This window comes from Arachis hypogaea, chromosome 12 (genome assembly GCF_003086295.3).
Source record: "Arachis hypogaea cultivar Tifrunner chromosome 12, arahy.Tifrunner.gnm2.J5K5, whole genome shotgun sequence".
NCBI lineage: Eukaryota > Viridiplantae > Streptophyta > Magnoliopsida > Fabales > Fabaceae > Arachis > Arachis hypogaea.
Window position 1 is genome coordinate 96,991,018 of NC_092047.1, and position 27,577 is coordinate 97,018,594.

At 31.4% G+C, this 27,577-nt stretch overlaps 2 protein-coding genes across 2 annotated transcripts; both read left to right on the forward strand.

Annotated features, from left to right (window-relative positions):
* Positions 1-770: 770 nt before the first annotated feature.
* Positions 771-6,386, forward strand: LOC112727789 (serine carboxypeptidase-like 11). Its single transcript, XM_025777689.2, has 14 exons — positions 771-1,003; positions 1,216-1,364; positions 2,385-2,461; positions 2,585-2,704; positions 2,812-2,914; positions 3,123-3,160; positions 3,274-3,372; positions 3,463-3,549; positions 3,679-3,831; positions 4,084-4,155; positions 4,459-4,574; positions 4,679-4,792; positions 5,363-5,408; positions 6,103-6,386. Exons 1-14 carry the CDS (start codon positions 852-854, stop codon positions 6,184-6,186), a joined length of 1,410 nt encoding a protein of 469 aa, XP_025633474.1. The 5' UTR covers positions 771-851; the 3' UTR covers positions 6,187-6,386.
* Positions 6,387-25,076: 18,690 nt separating this feature from the next.
* LOC112730306 (uncharacterized) lies at positions 25,077-27,228 on the forward strand. Its single transcript, XM_025780400.1, has 2 exons — positions 25,077-26,171; positions 27,019-27,228. The coding sequence occupies exons 1-2, from the start codon at positions 25,077-25,079 to the stop codon at positions 27,226-27,228; spliced, it is 1,305 nt and encodes a 434-aa protein (XP_025636185.1).
* Positions 27,229-27,577: the final 349 nt, after the last annotated feature.

Consider the following 27,577-nt stretch of genomic DNA (forward strand, 5'->3'; position numbering starts at 1 on the left):
CAAATATTGAGCACTAAAAGAGTGAAACAGAAACCTACATATATAATGTCATTTTTTGTGTGAGATTTTAAAAGATTTTTTATCCTTTTATTTATATTTTATAAATTATTTTTATTTAAAGTAACTTTAAAAAAATCACTTAAATAAATACGTTTAAAATAATTTTTTAATAATTAAAATTTAATACATATAATCAATTAAATCGTATTATTTTTGTCAAAAATTATATTAAATAAATTGATTTAATCAAAAAATTAATAAATCAAACATTTAATTAATCAACATTTATGACTACAATAATTTTATTATAGAAAATAACTAAAATACTCATATTATATATTCTAATTTTAAAAATTTTAAATCCAAACTTTACCACCACATAAAAAAAAATAGAATATAAAATTCTCAAATAATAATAATAATAATAATAATAATAATAATAATAATATAATTATTTTTATTAAAAATATTAATTTAAATCGATTAAAAATATAATTTATCAATTTTTTAATCAAATTAATATATCTAATTTAATTTTAATAAAAATAATATGAGTTAATAATTATATATATTAAATCTTAATTACTAAAAAACATCTTAAAATACCATTTTATCTGAGTGGCTCCAATCTAAAAATAACATGAAATAAACGAGTCATGTTATCAATTAGGGGGATTTGAAAATGACCAACCTACTTGCATATATTCTTACTGTACAACAACAATAATAATTTATTATAAAGCCATCGGTACTTTGGTAGTAGGTGGGATCCGTGAATGCATTCATCTTTATAAGTCATGGAAGACACCGAATACAGAGAAAAAGTAAAGTGACTCGAAGTAGTAGCAGCCATGGCTTCTAATAATCAAGTGCTGCTTCTTGCATTCACACTCACACTCACACTTTTCTTGCAGCTTCTACCATTTCAGATTGAAGGTATTGGTGCAAAAGTTGAAAACCTTCCTGGTTATGATGGACCCCTTCCCTTTCATCTTGAAACCGGGTACGTTCATTATTATCGTATCACCTGTCGTTCTCAAAATCTTACTAAACATTCTTTTGAATAACAAATGAAGTAGAAAGATATCCGAAAGCAATCAGAAACATGTATTATTCAACATTTTCTTTTAGTTAGTATATTTTTCCAATTCCATGCAGCAATTTTAACGAACAATGTTTGGATCTGAGGAAAAGTTATTATTATTATTATTACAGGTATATTGGGTTGGGGGATTCAGATGATGACATGCAAGTTTTCTACTATTTTATAAAGTCAGAGAATGATCCTAAGAATGACCCTCTTTTGCTATGGCTCACTGGTGGCCCTGGTTGTTCTTCATTTTCCGGCCTCGTTTATCAAATAGGTGATCTTCAATTCTATTTCATAACATTTGATTAAATTTACCCACATTTTACGGTGAAAACTCATGTGCAGTCCTATAGTTGATAGTTAAGAACAGTTAAATGATTTGACTGATTTGACTAAATTATTTTTATCTAATGATTCTCAGTTATCAACTTCGCTGCACTTGAGTTTCTATCACATTTTATTTCCTTAATCTGTTCTTTAAAACAATGTGTTAAATGGCACTTCTTGCCAGTTTTATTTATAAAAACAAGCTAATGTATGAAATTGAAGCACAAGGTTGAAAGTATCGTAGTATAATACAGCATTTACAAGACTTCATTTTTCTCGTTTTAGCATAAATGTTACTGCATTTTGAATCTAAGTTGCATTTCGAGTAAAATCCAAGGTTATGAAACCGAATCGAACCGATTGGTTCACTAGGTTAGTCAAAAATTGGTTATCAAACCGAGTTAGTTCATAACAAAAAACCAGTTACAAGTAAATCGTAGAAAAAAAAGTATAAATCGGTTAAACCGAGTCAATTTTTTAACGGTTAACTGGTTTAAAATATATAATTTACGGTAAAAACTCAGGTGCAGTCGACCTTCACGTGAAGTTGATACCTGAGAGTCGTTAGTCAAATCAGTTAAATCATCTAACGGCTCTCAGGTATCAACTTCACGTAAAGTCGAATACACTTGAGTTTCCACCATAATTTATACATAAATATATATTTTATTATATTCGATTAAACTCTAATTGAATTTCTGTCGAGTCTTTAAACCTTCAGCTTCACTAGTTCAGCGATTCATTTTTACAACCTTGGTAAAATCACATTGTAGTCCATTCACCAATGCTTGTTCCTCTTAAGCAAGGTCTCATGTTCGAGTCTTGCGGACCGAGAAATGTTAACAGAAAAGAAAGGTTATATAGTCCACTTTTGGTATAGACTTTTCAACCCTGCAGAATCATTTTGCAGGAAATTGGAAGCCAAGGTTGTGAAATTTGTTTTCCTAAAAAAAATGCGAAATTGCAGGTCCAATGAAATTCAAAATTGAGGAATTTGATGGGAGCTTGCCTAAGCTCATCCCGAGGCCACAGTCATGGACAAAGGTAACTATTCGTCCTCAATAATTATTTGGTTTGTTTAGTAGTAATAAGACTATTTATTTTAGGTTGTGGTTGTAATAAACTGTTTTTCGTTCTGCTATCTTCATGGTTTTTCTTTTTTCTCAGGTGGCTAACATTATTTTTGTGGATTTGCCAATGGGAACTGGATTCTCTTACTCCAAAAATGTCCTTCCCCATCGAAGTGACTGGAAGTTTGTTCACCAAACCCATCGATTTATTAGAAAGGTAAAGTTACAATGCTTATGAACACGTCACTTCCAACATATTCAGCGCTATATAACTTTGATAATGTAGTAATAAGGTATGGTATTTTTGTGTCTTAATCTTTGTAGTGGCTTGCTGAAAACCCGGAATTTCTTTCAAATAAGTTCTACATGGCAGCTGATTCGTACTCCGGCATTCCTGTTCCTCCTATTACTCAAGAGATCGCTGATGGTAATGAATTACCAATTATCAATGTGTATGATGCATATGTTTTAGAATCAATAACAAATATCTTCATGCCACCCAAATTTTGCAAAATTTGGGTCCTATTTCTTCTCTACAAAGTTTGACTCATACATAGTCATAATTAAACTTACCGTTATTGTATGCATCGACAAAGGAACACAACTAACTGATATTATATTTCCTTAACTAACAGGAAATGAAAGAGGTCTCGAACCCCGGATAAATCTCCAGGTTTGTAAACAGTTCCTCTGCCTATGTTTTCACTACTAACAAGAGTTAAGAAAGTGCATTTTTGCTCTTTGAACTATGAACTATGAAGCCTAAATTGTTCTTAAACTTTACAGGGATATATACTAGGAAACCCACTAACATCAGGATTAGAAGAGAATGATCGGATCCCATATGTTCACGGAATGGGGCTTATTTCTGATGAACTCTACTGGGTAGTAATATTTTTCTTCAAGCATTCAATGAAATTGGTTACTAGAATGAAATGCCAGTGATTCTAATATGTTTGTTATCTATGGATACAGTCCTTGAAAAAAACTTGTCTTGGCAACATTATAAATGTGGATTCTACAAACAAATTGTGTCTAAATGACTTGCAGTACTATCATGAGGCAAGTGATGATGATGACTACCCTTAATTTTACTATATGATCTTTATTTATTTACTTCTTTCTAGTCTTTTTTGTTCAGAATTTGTTCACCATATGGGTAAAACTTTCATTGTTTCTTATCTTTTCCAGCTTCTTGAAAATATTGAGTTGTACAACATTTTGGAGATATATTGTGTTGATGAGAATATCAAAGGAACAAGACGGAACCCCAGGAGATCTCTGGCTCAGAAGATAAAGGCACCTTTGAGTTCTCCGGTCACAGTGCCGGATATGCGCTGCCAAGTAACTTTCTTTTGCATATCTTGTATAATTTCATAAAAAACATTATGTGCACATTAAAAATCAGTCACTATAAATAGGTGTGTAGTTTAATTATTTTAATGTAGTTTTGTATTTTAATATTTATTCTATACAAGTGATTGATTTGGTGGCTGAATTTTGGTATAGACTTATCATGGTTGATAGTTTCATACACATTTTGGCCAAAGTGTTTTCAAAATATGATCTGAACCTTGTTTTTTTTACCTGTTGTAGATTTATGGTTTCTTCCTTGGTACGGAATGGATAAATGACCCTGCTGTCCGTAAGGCACTGCATATTCGCGAGGTTTGTATTATTTTCTGGTTTAAAATTCTAATAAAGTATTAATTAAGGTTTTCAATTAGATATTTAAAAATCATTAGATGACAATTTAGTCAAACTTTGTCAAATTATCTAACGGTTTTCAATTATTAACTTTATATGAAGACAACTGCACATGGGTTTTCACCATTAATTAATTATCTTCTACTAGTGTAATCCTTTTTATTAGTTATTGCTGTTTCAATGTTTGTATCGCCACTTTTTATTAATTACTGTTTTACAATACTTGTTTCATTAACCTTGAAATCGTATATCAATGTTCTGCAGGGAACTATAGGGAAATGGAACCGGTGCTATAGTGACGATTATGTATTTGACATCCGTAGCAGCGTTCCGTTTCATGCGAATCTAAGTGCAAAAGGCTACCCTTCCTTGATATACAGGTGAAGATTACTGCATTCTAAATCGGTTCCTATTTGTCTGAAAACTGTGCTTTTTGTTTTCTTTCATAGCTGATTTTGTGTCACCATTGATGTTATCTTGACAGTGGGGATCACGATGCAGTAGTTCCTTTCTCGTCGACTCAACGATGGATAAGGTCTCTAAATTACTCCATTGTAGATGATTGGAGGCCATGGTATTTAAATGACCAAGTTGCAGGGTATGCTATGAAACTTTTATACAACATGAAAGAAATAGATATAATATTAGGAAGCAAATACCAAAAAAATATATCAATCATAGTTTACCTTTTTTTTCTCTTCAATTTAATATTTTATAGCTTTTATCAAGCACACTAGCTATAAAGTTGCGTTTGGAAAGGAGACTGATATTGAAAAACAGAGACTAAATTAGTCTTTGTATTGTATTGTATTTGGTGTAAAATGTAGTAGACTGAGTTATGTCTTAGTATTATGTTTAGCGTTAGATAAATATGGAGATTAAGGAAAGATTTAGAATTTGAAAAGTTAAATAAGGATATCTTTTAGAAGAAATGTTATTAAAGTTTTAGTTTCCATCTCAAAAAATTTCAGGCTCTATGTCTTCACTTTATAGAGATATTGAAAGGACTGAACTTTTGTATTTTAGGATTAAAATTTTAGTTTCAGTCTCTAGTCACCAAACACAATACTAAGTCCTAGTCCTTAGTGTTAATCCCAGTATCTGAAAACAAATGCTACTTAAGAAAGCATGCCTCCAGATCTTTATGACAAATTTTTCTTTCATGCAGATACACGAGGACTTACTCGAATCAAATGACATTTGCAACTATAAGAGTAAGAACAAATTAAACTCTTGTAGTTTATAAGTGCTCATGATTTATTTAGAATACATTTAGGATATTATAGATTAATATAGTATCTAAATATATTTTACATTGAATTTATATATATTTAGTTTGATACTAGGTCTATTATTATTAGATTATATTTTTGTCCTATAAATAGAAAATTTTTTTTCTAAGTATTTGAAAATGATGTTAATTCTTGAGTTAGTATTACGATATATGAATTCTAATATGACATTCTGGTTGAATTCTAAATTATTTGGACGATCTTTCTAAATCTAATGGGTCCAGTTTCTTGTGAATACATCCTTAAGATGTTGCCACATGGCAGCCAAGCTCTTATCACTTCTTGTTGCCAAAAAGTGTTTGCTGAGTGGTCCATTCTAGCAAATCACATGTCACTCTAGTGTGTTGCCATGTGTCTCTGATTTAACAATGATGATGTATCATGCTGATGTGGCATTCATCTAGTATTCTCCTATGTTTTTTCTTAATTTGATATTTAATTAATTTTATCATTATGATTCGATTGTATTCTTGATGTATAAATATCAAGCTTACTTTTTAATTACAAACTCAAGTTATTACACTTTCACATTATCTAAATATCAGGCTTACTTTTTAATTATTATTTGAGAAGCTGTCTAATTTATTATTATTTTTTTCACCTTATTTAATTGCAGGGTGCAGGGCATACAGCTCCAGAGAACAAGCCGGACGAAGGTTTTGCCATGTTCGTTAGGTGGATATCTAATAAGCCTCTTTAGCTTAGCCACACAGATGCAAGAAATCTTGGTTACACATTGAATTCTGATTAGTCATTAGTCAAATATTAGTCTGAGATAGGTTTGAATTGGTCTACAAATTGTTTTTAAGTTTATCAATTGCGAATTTGCGAAAAACATTTCGTGGACTAAGTAAGCCACGGCCATTTATTCGAAGATCTAAAATTTTGTTCCTTGCTCTACGTATTCTTTGGAGAAAATCCTTATAGTGGTCCTGTGATTCATTTCGTTATTCGATTTGGTTCTTTAGATTTTAATTTTATTATAGTGGTATTTTAGATTGAACTTCGGACTATGATAGTCCTTGGATTCCTTTGGGATGAGTCAGCAATTGCAGTGACGACATAGCAGTCCATTGCCATGTTGGATGCTGCAACGGCCATCTTACGTGGTCAAATTTTCGACCCAATTTGGTCTATACAATTCTAATTCATTCCCATGACTTTTTATTAGGTTTGATTACTCTATTAATTTTTATAGTTTTGCATATGAGGAATGTTAGGGGGTCAGTAATTTTGGTATTTTGTAACTATTAATTGGCCATCAATAGTATTTTTAATGGTATGAGATTACATCTAATGGTGAGAGATCACTCGCTTTTGTTTTGATGGTTAAGTGCTGGTCAGAAAACACAAAAGTTGCTGGTTCCTAAACTTTTTCTTTGCAAAATTTTCAATTAAATTCTTATATTTTATTTTTTTAATTGGATCTTTGTATTAAAATTTTTTTTAAATTAGATTTTTTTTAGTAGTAATTGACTTAAGTTTATAGGGATCCAATTAAAAAAAATTGGTGCAGAGATTCAAATAAAAGGAAAAAAATATAAGGATTCAATTAAAAAAAAAATTTGGTGTAAGAACTCAATTAAAAAAAAAATAAAGAGACCTAATTAAAAATTTTACGAAATTATAGGGAGCAAGAGAATAATTAAACTTTTTTATTATTATTATTATCAAAAGCTTATCTTTAAAAAAAAAAATTCAGTTTAACTTTTGAAGTGTCGATGATTGATAACTAAAGAGGGATTTTTGTTTAAGAGCAATTATACCTATATGAGTATGATAAGCATAGCTTCATTGAGTTGATCATTTCTGACGGGATTTACACATGTTTTCACTTTGGAGCAGCTTATTCAAAGATTCAGATGCACATAAAATTTCTCCATCCTAAAGAATAAGCACATGAAAGGTTTGGGGCTTCTTATAATATGTGAAAGGTACCAAAGTATAATGCTAAATAAGCTATGCAATACCTACAAGAAGTAGTAAAGAAAATGAATTAGAATTATATAAAAAGGAGAGACCAAATTGGATTGAAATTCAAATTTGGCCAGTTGGTCATTGCAGCGTCCAGCGTGACAATAGAGTGCCATGTCATCACTGCAATTTCTGACTTATCATCGAAAAGGGATTTGAGAATCGCTACAATCATAGTTGTAAGAATTGAACTTGGTGATCAAACCGATCATACTACTGGTTTACGAGTTTATTACTACTGGTTTACGAGTTTATTGATTCAATTGATAAATCATTGGATGAATCAATCTCACGTAAATAAAAAATAAAAAATAGTAAAAAAATTAAAAAATTTAAAATATATATCTTCACTAACATTTTTAGAACAACAAAGTCTCAAATTTTAAAGACAAATAATACAAAAATAGATATAAAATTAGTTAATATTATTACAATAATATCTTAATTTTTTTTTAACCAAAGATAAGAGACTCAAATCCGCAATCTCTTAATTAAGTATGAGGAGACTATGCCAGTTGAGCTATTACTCATTGGCAATAATATCTTAATTTGACACAATAAGAATAACAATCAATAATATCAGTAATTTCAATACTAATATTCAAACAGATAACTTTAATCATAACACTAACATTGAAATAGATAAAGCAAATTAATAAATTTTTAGTAAAGTTTATATTTTTATTAATAATAGTACATAATTAAAAATATAATTAATTCAAAAAATAGAGAATACAAAATTAAAATTAAATTACATATTTATAAAATTATTTAATTTATTGGTTTACTGTATAATTAGTCTTTGTCATACATAACATTGAAAAGCATAGTAGTAGAGTGGCAATTAGAAGACACTGCAACCAAGAGGTTCCTTGTTTGTGGCTCTACCATTTTGGAAGTTTCCAAAATAACACATGCAAAGAGGTGGACAAGTAGCACGCTGGAGGACCGTAACCTGTACTGGATCACAGGTGGAGATGCGGTGCTATAGAGCATCATAGAGTGCACAATTACCATATCAAACCAATTGAATCGGTTTTGGCCGGTTCTCACCAAATTTGACCAATTTTTGCCGATTCTCACCAGTTTATGCCAATTCTCATCCTTAAGCGGTCGAAAAAAATGAACTGAACTGATTTATAATCCAGTTCATTGATTTTTCAGTCGAATCAATCAGTTTGATTCAATTTTTACAGCTATGACTATAATAATATTAGAATCTTAAAGATAAATTTATGTAATAGTGTGAATCTCAAAGACTACTACAAAAATTTACTCTATTCTTGGGACTTCATTAGCATTAGCATTTTGGTTATAGTCAAGGTAGTAATATAATAGGCGAGAGCGGCGCTGGCCTCTGGACCTTTTGTGGTTCTAGGGTTAGGGATGGCTCTTTGAAGCCTATTTTGGGCTGCAACTCAAAAAAAAAATTATATTATGTTTATACAAAAAATTAATTATTAATCAATTTAAATTAGTCTAGTAATTAGTTTACTAATCTACTTAAGTAATTAGAATTCAAATTATATCTTATGTATACAGTAATTTATTGACCAATGCAAATTTTTAAATAAAGCTTCAATCCGTTATAAATTAGTTTTTGGCCAATGATTCGAGAATATCATAAAAAACAAAAAAATAATTACTAAATGAGTCATTTGTGTAAAAAATTGGTAAAAAATACATGTATTTATATATAATTATATACATGATAATTAATTTGATGACTAATTTTTTGTATATATATAAAATTTTTGAAAAAAAAAAAGAGCATAGGTGTGTCTGTTTTAGGCTATTTTTTTTTTTTTTTGAGTGACGTCTCTTTTGGTTTATTCATTTAGTTTTTTTGATAAAAATAATTTATTTTACTGAAAATGTTAATTTTGATAAGCTTGTATAAATTCAATGAGTTAATCAAAGTTCTTCAAAAAGCGAATATCAAGGGCTCAAATTTTTACTAGACAAAAATAGAGTTAGTTAATGTAAGTTCAAATGAAACAAAATTATTAATCTCTCATATAAATTATTATTTTTTAAAAAGAGTTAAAGGGCTTGCAAAATCAGTTTTTAGCTTTTCAATTATATAAAAAATTGAAGTCGTAAAATGTGCATATGTCGCTGTTAAACCGAAAACAACATGTAAAATTAGCTTTGTCATTCATGGGGAAATACATTTAAAATGTTACGTGTGCGAAATATAGAAAATATTCATATAAACTTAAAATTTTAATTTTTATATAATTTGATAAATAATTTATTTTTATTTAAATTAAAAAAATCCGTAATGTTGTCCTCCAATTACCAACCACCGACAGTCTCTGATCAATGGTCACTACCATACTGGCATAATATGTATACATCACTCTTTTCTAGGCCATCGTTTTTTCAGGTGCATATGCAGGAAAGCCACCAATAATATAAGGTGGATTCTATAGTATTTTTTATTGTGATGCCTTTTTACCTAACTTGTCTTTATAAGCAAAAAATAAAATATATAAAATAAAAGTAAAATATTTAAAGTTTATTAAATATTATTTTTTTGTTTTTTTTAAAAAAGTTAGGTACCATATCTTAGGCACCATAGCATTTACCATAATATAATCCTCTTTTATAGGCATATATAATGATATATAAGACCATCTCCATTAGAAAATTCATTCCAGTTTTTATTTATGATCCATCTGTTATAAAAAGTAACTTCACATCAGTTTTTGCATCATAAACAGTAAATAGAAACTCAAATCATTTCTCTCTTCTCTATTAGGAAGAACTAGTTTTAGTCCCTATTGTAGTCCCACTTAATTAATTAATTAAAATAATTACTATTTATTACAATAATATTTTTTAAATTTATAAATTCAAAAATAATTCACTATTAAAAAATATTAATATTAAAAAAATCATATAGAAAAATAATACACAATATATAATTCGAGATTACAATAATTTATAAACAGTTAGTTTTGCAACGGCTAAATTTAATAATATGGTTAGCATTTTAAATTTTAAAAATAAAAATAACCAACCCAACCAAAAATTATTTTGTAAGGTATAAAAATTAAATTTATTTTTTAATATAAATAAATTTAATTAATTATAATTTAATATAATAATATAAATAATATTCAATATTAATTATGACTAAAATAACTAATATAAATAATTAAATAAATAAAATTTTAATTATTTAATCTAATTAATTATTATAATTATTAATAAATTAATTATGATTTAATTATTTAATTAATTATTATTTAGATAATTAATATAAATTATTAATTAAATAGAGATATAATTATTTAATATAATTAATTATTATAATTATTAATAAATTATTTACGATTTAATTATTATTTAAAATAATTAATATAAATCATTAATTAAATAAAAATATAATTATTTAATATAATTAATTAAAATTTTATATAATTATTTATTTAAATGGCAAGTTATTATTGGCTATATCCAATTCCTATTAAGAGGGACTTAGTTCCATCGAAACTTGTGCAAGAACCAATTCTATTTCTCTCTAATGGGTAGGAACTCGTTTGTGTCAGAAAAAGTTTTCAAGGCACTCACCGTTAGAGTTGGTCTAAAGATATTTTATTGAATGAATATCCAGTTCGACCTTTGACAATTTTCAAAGGACAACGAGACTCTTTTAAAAAAAAAAAAAATTTAGACGGCCTTTGAGTTTAAATCCGTGAGACCCATTAGTCTCGATATCTCTCTTTTTAGGTTTAACATGACATGCTTATGTGTAGGGGTGGCAAGCGGGGAAGCCCGCCTGCCCCGCCAGAAGCCCGTCCCGCCCCGCCCCACCTAGTGAGGCGGTCCCAGAATCCCAGCCCGCTCCGCCTAACGACGGGCTGGCGGGCTGGCGGGCCGGCGGGCTAAACCCGCCAAATATCCTCTTTTTTTTTTTTTTACTTTTAATTATTAAATAATATATATAAAGGCATAAAAAAAATCTCTTATGTTTTTTACTTTTAACTATTATAATTTCTAAAAGTATAAACAAATTATAATTTTTATATTCACAAATATTAAAGTCTTTGTAATTATAAATATCTAATAAACATAATTATAAATATTGTTTCCAAAGCAAAATAAACATAATCTAAAACATAATTATAAATATTATCTCTAAAACAAAATAAACATAATCCAAAACACTCAATTTTCATCTTCATTTTCTTGTAAGTTGGGTTGGGGGAAGTTGGGTTTTGGCAAAAAAAAATTGTAAGTTATGTGACATGTTAATACGGTGATCTAGATGTTAAATACCAATTTAAAATGCTCACCTAACTCGGTCCCTATTAATTTTATAGAATTAACATATTCCTCTCTTCTTAAAAGAGAAGAACATGAGTGACCCCTTTTTATTAACCCTAATGTTATTGTCGTCTTCTTCCCTTTATAGCCACCATTCCGCTACTATCATGAGCTGTGAAAACCGTTCCTCAAAAATTAAGAGTTGTACTTTGCGTGATTATAGTTTGGGTAGAGACAATAGGAGCTGCATTTTTTTGGGAGTGTTGGACAATCATGAAAGAAGAAATTCGTCTCTCCCAAATGTCACTGTGGCAGCTATGTAATTCTCTTTCAATCTTATACAAAAGTTAACCCAAATAGATTCTTCTTAGAATGTCCTAATTACAATGTAAGTAATGATTTATAATTTTGGCATGAATTTAAATTTATTTTGAATATTTTCAAATTTTTATATTTTTATAATTGATTTTTTTTTGTTTAATTTTCAGACCACATCAGTCTCACATTGTAAGTATTTCAAGTGGTTAGATATTTTAGTTGAAAAAAATGTTAATGAGAATATTATTTGTTAAAATGCTATTTTAATGGAAAGGAGAATGAAAGAGCAAAAACATATAGTAAAGAAGTTAGACATGGAAGTAAATCTGAAAATTTAGAACAAGGTTGGATTTTAAGGTGGTGCAAAAAACAAATATTTTAGGATTGTGATTGTGAGTGTGATTAGTATCTTTATTGTACTAGCCTTTATGACATATCTTAAATAAATGATGTAAGATTATGTTAGGTATATTGTGGCTATAAGTTTAGTCTGTCATGCTTTTGAAATATAAGCAAACTTATGTAAAATTAAATTTTATGCTAATGAATTTGATGTTAGTTGTATTTTTTATTGTCAATTTATTATGAATTCTTTAATATTAAATGAGATTGCATTACACTTTAAATATTTTAGAACATCAATGTATGGAAACATGTTAACAAATAATTGTGTAGCACATAATATTTGTTTCATCAATCTTTAATAAGATGGTTCAAAATTATCTCTGATATGTGTAATAATCTGTATTTTTAAAATTTTTATTATAAATTATTTACAATTTATTTTATTATTCTGAATTTATTATCTTTAGAGGACTATTTCATTAAAAGTAATTACATTAGTTTTATAATTATTAAAATTTAAATTAATTATGATTTATTCTATTAGTTTAAATTATTTACTAGAAACTATTTTAATAGAAAAAATTAAATTAATTTTTATAATTATATTATCATTTGAGTTTGGATTAATTAAGATTATTATATAATTTTTGCTATAATAAGATATTTTACATAATTAAAATTTTAATTTTAGAAATCTATTAACAATGAATATTTTATAATTTAATTTCGGTAATTAATATTTCAAGTTCAAAATCTACCGGTATGAGTAAATATCGGTACTCTTCGATGAACTTAGCTTGACTAATGTTTCATCATGTATCTTCTATCTTTATGATAATCATATTACTAATGTTATTTATGTTAGTAACTCATATATATTTATCTCCGTATATATTTGATTGTGTACTAAAAATATAAACCTTTTTTGTACATAACTAATTTTTATAATGACCTACAAACATGGTAAAAAAAAAGAGTCAAGTTCCTCCTAAAGGTATATTGGGCTAAAAGGATGGAACCCAAAAGAACACCTTGAGGAGTTGAATTTCTCTTCAGTGGGAACTATATTGGTGGAAGTGGATTGGTTGGATTTGGAGTGTAAAGGTGTCATCTAGTTAAAATAAAACCAAACTAGATGTCCCTTCACTAATGTCACATGTCAGGAGCTTTAGTTTAACGTGTGGGAATCAACTTCCTACATTTTTAGTTGACAAGACTTGAGGTGACACAAATACCTAAAGATATTTTGGAAAAAGCAGTAAACCAAATATCAGACTAAAACCATTGGATAAAGATTTCCTCTTCATCATGGTTTTACACTATAAAAAGGACCTCAAGCCACCTCTGTAAAGCATTCTCACTTTTCACTTTCACCTTCACCTTCATTTTTTCACCTTCACCTTCATCCTCTTCTGAGAGCTTCTTTTCTGAAAAACCTTTTATCTTCTTTTTTACTTCTGAAGCTGAGAAGCTAAAGAACCCATCTTTTCCTCTCCCAAAATTCCTCTCATTGTTCTTCATTTCATCCATCACCTTCACGAGTAAAAACTGGTAATCGGGTGTTTCACTAGAACACTCGACGACCCTTAGCCCACCCCTGTCCACTTTAAACAAAGCTCATTCATCCTCTTGTGACATTAGTGGAGGTCTCAACACTTGTTCTCCACCTCTATTTCTCATCATTAGTCCTTGTATTGTTTATTTGTCATTAATAGAAGTGTTTTTCCTCACAAGTATACTTACCCCTAATCTCTCATATTAATCATTATTTTTCACTTAATCTATTTCTCACAAAACCCACCTGAATCATCTGGCGACTCCACTGGGGAGGAACACTTCGACGTGATGGCTAGAGATCAAACGAGGTATAAAACCCCTCACCACATCTGTTCGCGAATCTGGAGAATATGGAAGAAGACGAGAACACCCCAGTTACTTGTAGGGAGTTGACGCGTATTCTAAAAGTAAAGGGATCGTGAAGCTGAGTTGCAAGAGTTGGAAGGAAAAAGAGAAGTTGTGGGAAGCAAGATAGAAGAATATCACCGGAGACTGGCATTAGCTTATGACAAGCACATTCGGCCCAGGGTGTTCCTAGAGAGAGATCTGGTACTAAAAATCAGTAGACGCAGTAATAAGGAAGATGTCTTTGCCAAAATGGACTCCCAAATGGGAGGATCCTTACATTGTTTCTGAGGTACACCCCAACAGACACCGCATCTTGCTGGACCCGGATCATGGAACAACCATCGGCCCCATCAATTTCAAGTACGTTAAACAGTACTATGCCTAATTTCAGTTTTAAAAGTTAGAATTTTAATTCCAAAAGGCTTCTTTATCAAGAGCCAATGTTTATGTTATATTATTCTGCAAGCATCCTGCAATACATGAGAAAACTGCTTTAGCAATCATACACTCAAAAAATGTGAGTGATGCATCTTAAGAAATTTGCAGTACAAAATAGTTCCAAAAAAGTGAAGTGTCCCACCCTCCAAGCTCCTAAAAAGAGTCGAGCATAAATAGGGCAAGAAAGTTATGGGTACCTTTCTTTTTTTTTTTTTGGAACTGTTTCAAAAGAGTGAAGTGTCCCACCCTCCAAGCTCCTAAAAAGAGTCGAGCATAAATAGGGCAAGAAAGTTATGGGTACCTTCCTTTTTTTTTTGCCTAAAAAAAAGGCAAAAAATGGCTACTACTTTTCTTAAAATCATACACTCCCCTTGAAAAAAAGTAATTAAAATAAATTATTTTTAATTTTAAATATCTATTTATGGTTACAAATGAACATTGCTCATAATTTTAATTCAATTTTTTTTTTACTTGTGATTTCATTGGAAACATATACAAATGAGGATATAACATCCAAAGTTGTAAGGTGAAAGATCTTTATTAAAGAATCTCTATAGCTAATTCCAAAATTAGCAACCCAATATACATGGGGGCTGAGAGGGGTTAAGACAAAAACAATGAAAGAAGAAAAATGGTCTTATCAAGTAAGAAGACAGAGTAAAAAAACAGAGCAAAGTTGAATGTGAGAGTGTCCTTTGCCCTAAGAAAAACTCCCAATTGTTGAATGGTGCACGAAATTGTGATCTTAGGCAACGGCGCCAAAAACTCTGTACGCACGTCTTAATAAATCGTTTTTCATTCACAACTTCGATACAACTAACCAGCAAGTGCACTGGGTCGTCCAAGTAATAAACCTTATGTGAGTAAGGGTCGATCCCACGGAGATTGTTGGTATGAAGCAAGCTATGGTCGCCTTGTAAATCTCAGTTAGGCGGATATCAAATGGTTATGGAGTTTCGAAATTAATACTAATTAATCAGAAAATAAAGATAGAAATACTTATGTATATCACTGGTGAGAATTTCAGATAAGCGTATAGAGATGCTTTCGTTCCTCTGAATCTCTGCTTTCCCGCTGTCTTTATCCAATCAATCCTACTCCTTTCCATGGCTGGCTTTATGTAAGGACATCACCATTGTCAATGGCTACTTTTAATCCTCTCTGGAAAATGGTCCGATGCGCTGTCACTGCATGGCTAATCGTTTGGAGGCATCACCGTGGTCAATGGCTGCATCCTATCCTCTTGTAAAAATGGTCCAAATGCTCTGTCACAGCACGGCTAATCATCTGAGGTTCTCGATCATGCTGGAATAGGATTCACCCTCCTTTTGCGTCTGTCACTACGCCCAGCACTCGCGAGTTTGAAGTTCGTCACAGTCATTCAATCCCAGAATCCTACTCGGAATACCACAGACAAGGTTTAGACTTTCCAGATTCTCATGAATGCCTCCATCAATCTAGCTTACACCACGAAGATTCTGATTAAGAAATCCAAGAGATAATCATCCAATCTAAGGTGGAACGGAAGTGGTTGTCAGGCACGCGTTTGTGGGGGAATGATGATGATTGTCACGTTCATCACATTCATGTTGAAGTGCGAATGAATATCTTAGAAGCGGAATAAGTTGAATTGAATAGAAAAACAGTAGTACTTTGCATTAATTCTTGAGGAACAGCAGAGCTCCACACCTTAATCTATGGAGTGCAAAAACTCTACCGTTTGAAAATACATAAGTGAAAGGTTTAGGCATGGCCAAATGGCCAGCCCCCAAAACGTGATCAATATGATCCTAAGATGAACTAAAAATCATAAGATGTCTAATACAATAGTAAAAAGTCCTATTTATACTAAACTAGTTACTAGGGTTTACAGAGATAAGTAATTGATGCATAAATCCACTTCCGAGGCCCACTTGGTGTGTGCTTGGGCTGAGCTTTAGCTTTCCACGTGCAGAGGTCATTCTTAGAGTTGAACGCCAGTATGTAACGTATTTCTGGCGTTCAACTCTGGCTTGTAACGTATTTTTGGCGTTTAACTCCAGACAACAGCGTAGAACTGGCGTTCAACGCCCTTTTACGTCATCTAAACTCGTCCAAAGTATGGACTATTATATATTGCTGGAAAGCCCTGGATGTCTACTTTCCAACGCAATTAGAAGCGCGCCATTTTGAGTTCTGTAGCTCCAGAAAATCCACTTTGAGTGCAGGGAGGTCAGAATCCAACAGCATCAGCAGTCCTTCTTCAACCTCTGAATCTGATTTTTGCTCAAGTCTCTCAATTTCAGCCAGAAAATAACTGAAATCACAGAAAAATACACAAACTCATAGTAAAGTCCAGAAATGTGAATTTAACATAAAAATTAATGAAAACATCCCTAAAAGTAACTAGATCCTACTAAAAACATACTAAAAACAATGCCAAAAAGCGTATAAATTATCCGCTCATCATTGAAGAAGACAGAGAATTTGGATGATGGTGGTGATAGCAGTGATGATACTGCGCTGCGTAAAAAATGCCCTTGCAGAGATGATGAGGAACACCTCTCCCCTACCCTTCCAGGTGTTCTCTCTTCTTATGTGTCTCTCCAAATTCAGGTACTCAAATTTAAAACACATCCAATTAAAAGGGTAAGAGTTTCTCCCCTTCTTATTCCCTTATATATTAAATTATTATATTAAATCAAATCATCCATCTTTTTTTAATATATATATATATATATATATATGTATGTATAAATAAATAATAATAATAATATTATGTACACACATACACTACTTTTAAAAATAAATACATACGTATATACAAATAAATTATGAATATATTTATTTACTAATCTTATTTATCTATTTATTTATTTTATTTTATTTAAAATATTTGTACAAAAATATTCTTTTATTCATTTTTTTATGAGTACATAATTATATTCATATTATACAGAAATATTTATATTTGAATATCATAATATTTACAAATACATATCTCATTATGACAAAAAATGAATAAAAGATGGGAGATTTGATTCTTTAGAGTTATGATATGTTAACAAAAAAAAAAATTAAATTATTTTTGTTCTGTTGAGTACAAAAAAGTTCAATGCAGCTTGAGGGAATACTTTGTACCCTCAAAGCACTACTAGAAATAGGATTTTTTCGGACGAATTTTGAGACGAAATTGAAATAAATTTCGAACAAATTATAGACAAATTTTTTTTTTCAAACAAAATTGGGACGAATTTTTTTTGTCCCAAAAAGCCTTGTTGCTAATTTACATTTTGTCTGAAATTTCGTCCGAAATTTTTTTCAGACGATTTTGTGACAGATTTCGAATAGGCATTTATCTGCTAGATTTCTAACTATTTTAGACGAATTTTAGACGGATTAGCCAACATAAAGACAATGTATTTCAGACAAATTTTAAACAAAAAATATAATTTATTTTAGACAAATTTCTAACGAATTTAGTCAAATATAACAAATTTTTTTCGAACAAATTTTAGACAAATCAAATCTTTCTTTTCAATTAAATTTCAGACAAATTTAATTTAAAAGAATTTACGTATTTAAAACAAATTTCATACAAAATAAAAAATTATTTTCGCAAATTTTATACAAATTTTCATTTAATATATAAATATTTTAGAAAATAAATTGTATTCGATCTGCTTTCTATATTAAGACCATCATAATTATTTTTTCATATTACATCATCGAAATTATAAACACAATAAAATCATGAAAAAAGTAATTACCATAAAAGAGTTAAAAAATTATTTATTATTAAAATACTTTTGTCCATAAATATAATCAAACTAAAATAAGAAAAAATACTTAAACTAAAACAAAGAAAGCCTTTAAAAAGGTCAAATATCATGAATAAAATAAAATATACTAACTAATTCACCTAAAAATTTCTTAATCTAAATCAGAAAAAACATATACTCCTGACATCAATCACTTATGTTATCATCCTTATCATCACTAGAGCCTGTCCCAAGCTCATCTTCTGCAGGCTCAGACAAGGTTGAAGGAAGTGAGAGATTCAACTTTTTATACAAAGATGAATTGTCTTTTTAGTATAACCAACTCTTTTTCTGTTGAACCTTTAGTTGACGTCCTTGATCTATTAACTTGTGCTCAACATCATTCAACTTAACATTTTGCTCTGACCACTGAAGAATACATAAATCAAAACAAAATATTAAATTCAAAGACATTGGCAAATGATAGAAAAAGAAAAGTGTTAATAGAGTTGAAGAAAAACTACTAACAGTGTTGATAGGATCAAGAGTTTTATTACATGAAATAATCGCTTAATAGGACCCAGACAATAACTTCAATAAAAATCCATGTATAAAACAGAAAATAATATAGCAAGAAGAATGCTAGCAGCAAAACTAAGAAATCCAGATTTTCACCTCAATATCAGTACTTGAATATAAATATATATCTGATTTAATCCTAAGGCGTTCTGCTCTGTTACCAAATATTTGATTTAATCCTAAGGCGTTCTGCTCTGTTACCAATTTGCTCAAGGCTCTGTCACATAACAAAAAACAAAATAAATGCAACCAAATTAGAGAATGTTAACTGACTCTAAACTCAAAGCACAGTCACAAATCAAATGTTAAACTTCAATGCCCACATCAGGGAAATCAAATATTATCCCAAACTACAATACCAGGATGCAGGAAAGAAACCCAATAAAAGCTAACCTCTTCTTTCTTTCTATTTTCTCTATCCCACATGCTTTATATATACACATAGAAACTATGGTTACAAGCTTACATACATGGCAAACAATAACACTGGCACTTAAATTTAACTTGAAGATATTCTTGATTTTAGCATAGTAATACAAGCACCAGCGGTTATTGGGGGAAAAAAAGAGAAAAAGAAAAAAGAAGACAGTTGTGTACTAAAAATATAATTGTGTACTAAAAATATAAACCTTTTTTGTACATAATTAATTTTTATAATGACCTACAAACATGGTCAAAAAAGAGTCAAGTTCCTCCTAAAGGTATATTGGGCTAAAAGAATGGAACCCAAAAGAACACCTTGAGGAGTTGAATTTCTTTTCAGTGGAAACTATATTAGTGGAAGTGGATTGGTTGGATTTGGAGTGTAAAGGTGTCATCTAGTTGAAAGAAAATTAAACTAGATGTCCCTTCACTAATGTCACATGTCAGGAGCTTTAGTTTAACGTGTGGGAATCAACTTCCTACCTTTTCAGTTGACAATACTTGAGGTGACACAAATACCTAAAGATATTTTGGAAAAAGCAGTAAACCAAATATCAGACTAAAACCATTGGACAATAGATTTCCTCTTCATCATGGTTTTACACTATAAAAAGGACCTCAATCCACCTCTGTAAAGCATTCTCACTTTTCACTTTCACCTTTACCTTCACTTTTTCACCTTCACCTTCATCCTCTTCTGAGAGCTTCTTTTTTGAAAAACCTTTTAGCTTCTTTTTTACTTCTGAAGCTGAGAAGCTAAAGAATCCATCTTTTCCTCTCCCAAAATTCCTCTCATTGTTCTTCATTTCATCCATCACCTTCACGAGTAAAAACTGGTAATCGGGTGTTTCACCAGAACACTCGACGACCCTTAGCCCACCCATGTCCACTTTAAACAAAGCTCATTCATCCTCTTGTGACATTAGTGGAGGTCTCAACACTTGTTCTCCACCTCTATTTCTCATCATTAGTCCTTGTATTATTTATTTGCCATTAATAGAAGTGTTTTTCCTCACAAGTATACTTACCCCTAATATCTCATATTAATTATTATTTTTCACTTAATCTATTTCTCACAAAACCCACCCGAATTAATATTATTACTTGTATTTTAATATATCTATATTTCGTAATTATCTGTTTAAGATATTTATAACTTGAATGGCTGACTCAGTGACTTGAAAACTTAACACATGTCCCCTTTAATGATACCCAACCCCTTGTTACACCACATCACCATTATTAATCTCATCATTTTCTTCTTCTTCTTCTTCTTCTTCTTCTTCTTCTTTACCGAAAAAGAAAGAGAGAGCCGTGAGAGAAACCATGAAACCTTTGACCTTCCAGCTTGATTTCTTGAACTCCGTAACTTCAATAAAAAATTTACTCCAATTAAAGTGTTCATATCTTCTTCCTCTTCACAACGGTACCACTTTTAATCGGGAGGAGCAATGTGTGAAGTTGCTGTCCCTCCATGCAAGATTCGGTCGAGTGAGCCCCAGAGGTGGAGTAGCCAATTTTGATATTTTCTTCTTCGATTTCTCATTCAAAAAGCTTTCTTGGTGTTTCGGTTTGGTGGCTATCATACAAAGGTAAGGTTTGGTAATTTTGTAATAACTAAATGTGTTCTTGATGTGTGATTGTTGGTTTGATGATTATTGCTTGAAATTGAATGAGTTTATGCTTGATTTTCGTTGAAATGTTAGTGATTCTGTGAGCTTTATGGTTCGGCCCTGTGGAGAGAGCCAAGGACCGAGTTGTTCTTGATGATTTTGGGCTGTTATTCAAGTGTGAATCTAGAAGATTTATTGAGATTTGATAGTTGATAGATTAAATTGAAAATTAAGAGAAATCGGTAACTGTAAAATTCAAAAACAGATTAAAAATCAAATAAAAAACTTAGAAGAGAAGTAAAGAAAAGATTCAGTTTTGATGAGGGAGAGAAGATCACCAACACAAAATTCATTTTGAGGATATAATTGTAATTTAATAAAAAAAGTTAAGGTTAAAGTAGTAATTAAACAAGTTTAGGGATAAATTGGATATTAATAAAGAAGTTTAAGGATAAAACGAATATTTTATAAAAATACAAAGATAATTTTTGGTAACTATAATATTTGTAAAGATATTTTAGTAATTTATAAAATATGTTGAGTCAAAAATGTAAATAATTTAAAAGCTCGAGATTAAAAGCGTACTTCCTAAAAGTTTAAGAATAAGATTTTAATAAACAAATTTTTATAATAAAAATAATAATACTATTACTCTTTTATTATAATATTAGCTTATTTATATCAATATAATTTACTAGTATTTTATTTAAAGGATATTATTTTATATAAGTAATATAACAGAAGAGCAAAATAGTAATCTTTCCTAAAAGTTTTAGAAAGACAAAGCTAATCTTAGAACTTTTGGATCCTCTTCATAAAATATATAGAAAAAGGTGTCAGAGAAGACATAGGAGTGTGTAAGATATTGAAAGAGGTGAAAGATAAGAAAGAATTTTAAATAACAAAAAGAGATTTTTCGCTCTAATCGAAAATTTAAACAAAACTGAAATAATTTGAAAGAACATTTTCCATAGAAAATAAAGAACGGAGACTGAAATAATATTTTAAAGAATTGATATGAAAGAACAAATGATTGAGAATGAGAATTGCTAAGACTAACTTAAAACTGAAAACTGAGAAAGATAAAGGGATTAGTAAATGAGAACTAAATGATTGAAGGTTTGCCTGGCAAGGACGAGGGTTTTGTCCCGCTTGCCTAGTGTACGTATTGATTAATTGTTGAACTTGGAAAAATGCACGTACTGATTGATTATTGAACTCGGGGACTCCCACGTACTGTTGATTTCTGTTTTCCATTGTGCATATATTATGGTGTCTAGTTTTGCGACGACTACCGGTGGTCACATACTGATGGTGTTCTTAACCATATCGACACATATGCACGTACAGTATGCAACGGGAAGCCATATCTGGGACTCAGGTAATGTCGGGAGTGGGTAGGCAACCGACACATCAGCTCATGGCATGCACTAGGAATAGACATGCATCATATTTGGTTGTGCATATTTCTATGTTATATATTTCTGTGAATGTGTATTTGCTTTTGGTTGATTACTTTTTTATTATTTGTTTGTTGAAGTTGTATCTGTTCTATTGTTGTTTGCTGTATAATAAAGAATAAAATAAACTTAACTGCTACCCTGACCCTACTAAAGACTCCCCAGTTCTTACCCCCTATTTCCACCCTATAGATGGAGACGGGAGAACCTTTCCATGATTTACTAGAAGTTTCGCTTACGAGGACCCCGATCTCATTTGTGTGTATATACTTCACAACCTACCAGAAAGAAGGACCATATGGCTGTTGTTGTTTTGACGACATCCTATGTAGCCACATCTAAAAGACCTAGAGTGTCTTTCCCTCACTTTTGTGACCTTAGAGGAGACTAGGCTTATAGAGAGAATTAGGCTAGCCTAGGTTCCAGTTTAGGAGCTTTTTGGACAGGCCAGGACCTGGGATATCATATGTATACATATATAAATATTATCTAGTTATCCTAGGAGTGATTCTAACTGGATCCGTATGAGGTTAACGATGTCTGACTGTATCCTTAGTTCTCTGTGCATATTTGATATAATTGACCATGTTACTGTTAATAATACTTGCTTTATTTGCTAGCCTTTTATAATTCTATTGCATATATCTTTGAATTAATTATTTAACATTTTCAAACAAAAGTTTACCCGTAAATCAACGTGTTAACTATAATCAAGTTCACATTTATTAAATAATAGATAATAATTAGGAAGACAAGTTGGTAGCACTCAGTTTTCGGTATAATATAGACATATTGAAAATTGGGTTATTACAATATGTGCAGTAAGATAGTAGCACATAATGTAACTCTAAGTACAATCCAAAAAGGTCATAACATGTCCTAATTTACGTAATCAAAATCAAGTCATTGTTTGTGCATTATCAAGATACACATAACTCTAATATATTGGTTTTCTAACATATGGACCAGCTCATAAGGTTATAAGTACTAACAAAAAAGTAGCTTTAGTAGACAATGCTCTTCATAAACTAATATCCTCAAATCTTTCTTCGAGGCCTAAAACCAGGTGTTGGCATGAAGGTAAGCATACTTGCATATGTCCCTAAGGTAGCTGCTACAAGTGTCTCTAAATTATTTTGTGATGGTGGTACTAGAGGCCTCATAATGGGTTGCTTCATTCTGAGCCCAACAGAAGATAGTGGTACTGGACTAGCAAGAGGTGGTGGTGTTGATTGAGTAGCCTACATAAGACAAATAATATTTTTAGCCTAATGAGACAAGAAATAACAAATTTATTGTCATAACTCTTCTACCCTATACTTACAGGCCCATCATTCTGTGGTTTAGATTGAGATAAAGTAATCTCTTTAGCGTGCTCTAAAATAGTTGAGGCTGCCATTCTTGGTTTCTTCTTCTTATTCTTTTTTCTCCTTTCCTAGAAGTAACAACAAGATTTTGAAAATTGAACCGGAGCGGTCGGTTTAATCGGATTAATCGAAAATCGATCATTTGGTTGGTCTGATCCAATCCCAAAACCGCCCTGTAAAAAATTGACAAAAAAACTAGTTGAACCGTGGGTTAACTGCCAAACTGGCCGGGTTTTTTAAAGTTACAATTTTCCAAATCTACCAAAACGGCGTTGTTTTGACGTCGAAAAAAAAAACTTACATAGCTGAAGCTGAGTGACCTAGTGACCCACCTAACCCATTTCGAAGAGCACTCACCACACCTCCTCAACCCTAATTTCCTTTTCCAACTTCCTCCAACAAACTCTATCGTCACTACCACAATCAACGTCGGACTGTAGTTGCTTTCAGCGGGCAGAAGGAACTCACCGTTGCAGATCGAAGCAGCTAATAGCGGCATCGTCGTTTTGAACTCTGAACTCTGAAGCTTCTAGCATCGGCGTTGTTTGGTTGTCCTGGTCGTTGGCTTGTTGTCCTGGTCATCAGCTTCTGTCAACGTCGTTGTCAGGCATCTGTTTTGCCGCTGTGAACTCTAGGACTTGGACTTTTGTGCTCTCTGCCACAGTGAGTTCTTAGGTTTTTCAATTAATTTTTTTATTTAGTTCATTAACTATATGAATTGATGGTTGCTGTAGTGAGAAATTTAGTCCACCGATTTGAGTTCAGTTAATTTTTTTATTTTGTTAATTTTATGAATTGGTGGCTTGATGCAGAGTTTTTCTTCTGCTTTTCAATTTTTTTTATTTTGTTAATTATATAAATTAATCATTCTGTAATTCTGAATTTTGCTGAATATAAATTTGATATAAGTTCAATTTTGGATTCTGGATTTTGAATAATATGTAAAATTGATACAATTTTGGGAATCTGGATTTTGAATGCTATATTGAATTTTGCTGAATATAATTTTGGATTTTGAATGCTGTATGAATTAATATAATCATCTGGATTCTGAATTGCTATCATTCTAAATTTTACTATAATTGTTGTAATGGCTAAGTTTTTATTTTGCTGTGTGCTATTTGTAATTAGTGAAATATTCTATGTAATTTAGATGGAACAACCACAAAGTGATCAACAACCACAAGATAATCCCTTCCAAGAATCTCAAACAGGTTCCTCTCAAGGAAAATTTGATCCAGCTTGGGAATATTTCATTGTGAAGTATGACAAAAATCACAAGGCGCAATATACATGTAACTTTTGTTTGAATACTTATAATGGAGGGGGTATATATAGAATGAAATATCACCTTGCAAAAATTCTTGGACAAATTAAAGTATGTAACAAAGTCACTGAAGATGTTGAACTTCAATTCAAAAGGCTTCTGATGGAAAAAAAAAAGATGGAAAAAAGAAAATTTGAGAAGGAGTCTTATGGTGTGGAAACACAAGCACAAGAGTCTAAATTGCCTAACCCTGTACAAGCTACTATTCCTACAACAACGGGAGGCCAAGGAAAGAGAAGAGCTATAGTTGCTACACAAATTGGAAGTTACTTTAAAGAAAGGACTACTCCAGGGTCTCAACCGACTTTGGAAAGTGTTCTGGCTAGTAAAGAAATTGTGCACAAGGCTAAGTTGGGACTTGCTAAATGGATCGTTGATGCACATATTCCTTTCAATGCAATTCAATCACCTTACTTTCAACCTGCATTGGATGGTATTGCTGCAATTGGACCTAGTTTCAAGGGACCGTCATATGATGAAATGAGAGTTCATTTGCTGACCGATCTTAAGAAAGAGTGTCAGTTGCTTGTTGAAAAGTATAGGAGCTCATGGAAAAGCACCGGTTGTACGCTGATGGTAGATGGTTGGACTGATCAAAGGCAACGGACTTTAATTAACTTTCTAGTTTATTGTCCTGCTGGTATGTCATTTGTTAAGTCTGTTGATGCTTCTGATGTGATAAAAACTGCCGATACCTTGTTTAATTTGTTTGCTGATGTTATTGAGTGGGTTGGGCCTAGTAACATTGTGCATGTGGTCACTGATAATGCTGTTGATTATGTATCTGCTGGAAAACTCATTCATGAAAAATATCCAAACATTTTTTGGTCTCCTTGTGCTGGTCATCGTATCAATCTTATTTTGAAAGATATTGCTCACATAGTTGACCTTGCTTCCCGTGCTTCAAAAGTGGCTGTGTTTGTTTACAATCATATGATCTTCTTGTCTTGGCTTAGAAAAAGAAAAAAGTTGGAAAGAAATTGTTTGACCAAGAACCACACGTTTTGCCACTGTTTTCATTACTTTGAAAAGCATATATGATCACAAGGAAGATTTGCAAAGTATTGACGGTGGACAAATATTTCACTTCTCATAAATTAGCCAAAAGTGCTAATGGGAAGATTGTTAGTTCAATTGTTTTGAATAGTAAGTTTTGGCAAAATTGTGTTACTACTGTAAAAATTGTTGGTCCTCTTATTAAGTTGTTATGGATTGTTGATGCTGATGAGAAACCCTCTATGGGATACGTGCATGAAGGCATGCAAAGAGCCAAAAATGCTATCAAGACAATGTTCAGAAATCGATTTTTACCGTCGTCTTATAGTTGATGGTATAAACGGAGCTAGAAAACCCTTTCCAGCAGATTTTTTCCGTCCAACGCTAATTACCGGCGAATTTACCGTTGGTGTTATCAATGGATTATTGAGCATTGGGTTGATGTTACCGTCGGATTAATCTGACGGTAACTTTGGCGCCATTTCACTTTAAAACTTACCTTGGAGTCATCTGACGGTAAATCCGCCGATAGCATTATTAATTTTTATTTTTTTTGGATTAATCTCGGATTAAAACTCTTGTTAATGAAATTGATATAAGAAATCTAAAAGCAGTAGAAATCAACAAATTATTTTATTAAAAATAAATTGTATGAATGCAATAAAATGTCGTAGAAGAGTAATGTATGCTAAAATAAATGGCATGAATGAAATAAAATGTCACAGAAGAGTAATGTACCCTAAACGAACAAAATGGCATAAAATCCTAACAGCTAGAGATCCTGATAATCGTCGTTGGAAGTGGCAGCGACGTCATCGTGGTCCCCCTGCTGAGGCGGCGGAATAGGTGCTGCCGGCTATGCCCCACCAGCAGTATTGCAGCTAGAACCAGCAGCATTGCTGCCTCCAATGCACATCTATCTGCTGGCTGTACTTCTCCATCTGATGTCGCAGCCGATCAAGCTGCTCCAGCTTCTCCGTGAGGTCCGAGCTGGCAGCAACATGTGCAAGAATCTCTCGATACCTATGCTAAGACTACTGGACCTCCTCCCTCAGGTTGATAACTTCCTGGGGATCAGCAGGGCTGGTGGCAGAGTGATGAGCGGATAATTTATACGCTTTTTGGCATTGTTTTTAGGTAGTTTTTAATATGTTTTAGTCACTTTTTATTATATTTTTATTAGTTTTTAAATAAAAATCACATTTCTGGACTTTACTATGAGTTTGTGTATTTTTCTGTAATTTCAGGTATTTTCTGGCTAAAATTGAGGGAGCTGAGCAAAAATCTGATTCAGGCTGAAAAAGGACTGCTGATGTTGTTGGATTCTGACC

Bases quoted from the DNA above. Each gene is read 5' to 3' on its own strand.
- LOC112727789 (XM_025777689.2), top strand. From the start codon at position 852: ATGGCTTCTAATAATCAAGTGCTGCTTCTTGCATTCACACTCACACTC. The intron at 2,462-2,584 runs GTAACTATTCGT...CTTTTTTCTCAG, and splicing joins GGCCACAGTCATGGACAAAG to GTGGCTAACATTATTTTTGT. The intron at 4,156-4,458 runs GTTTGTATTATT...AATGTTCTGCAG, and splicing joins AGGCACTGCATATTCGCGAG to GGAACTATAGGGAAATGGAA.
- LOC112730306 (XM_025780400.1), top strand. From the start codon at position 25,077: ATGGAACAACCACAAAGTGATCAACAACCACAAGATAATCCCTTCCAA. The intron at 26,172-27,018 runs GTTTACAATCAT...AAATCCTAACAG, and splicing joins CTTCAAAAGTGGCTGTGTTT to CTAGAGATCCTGATAATCGT.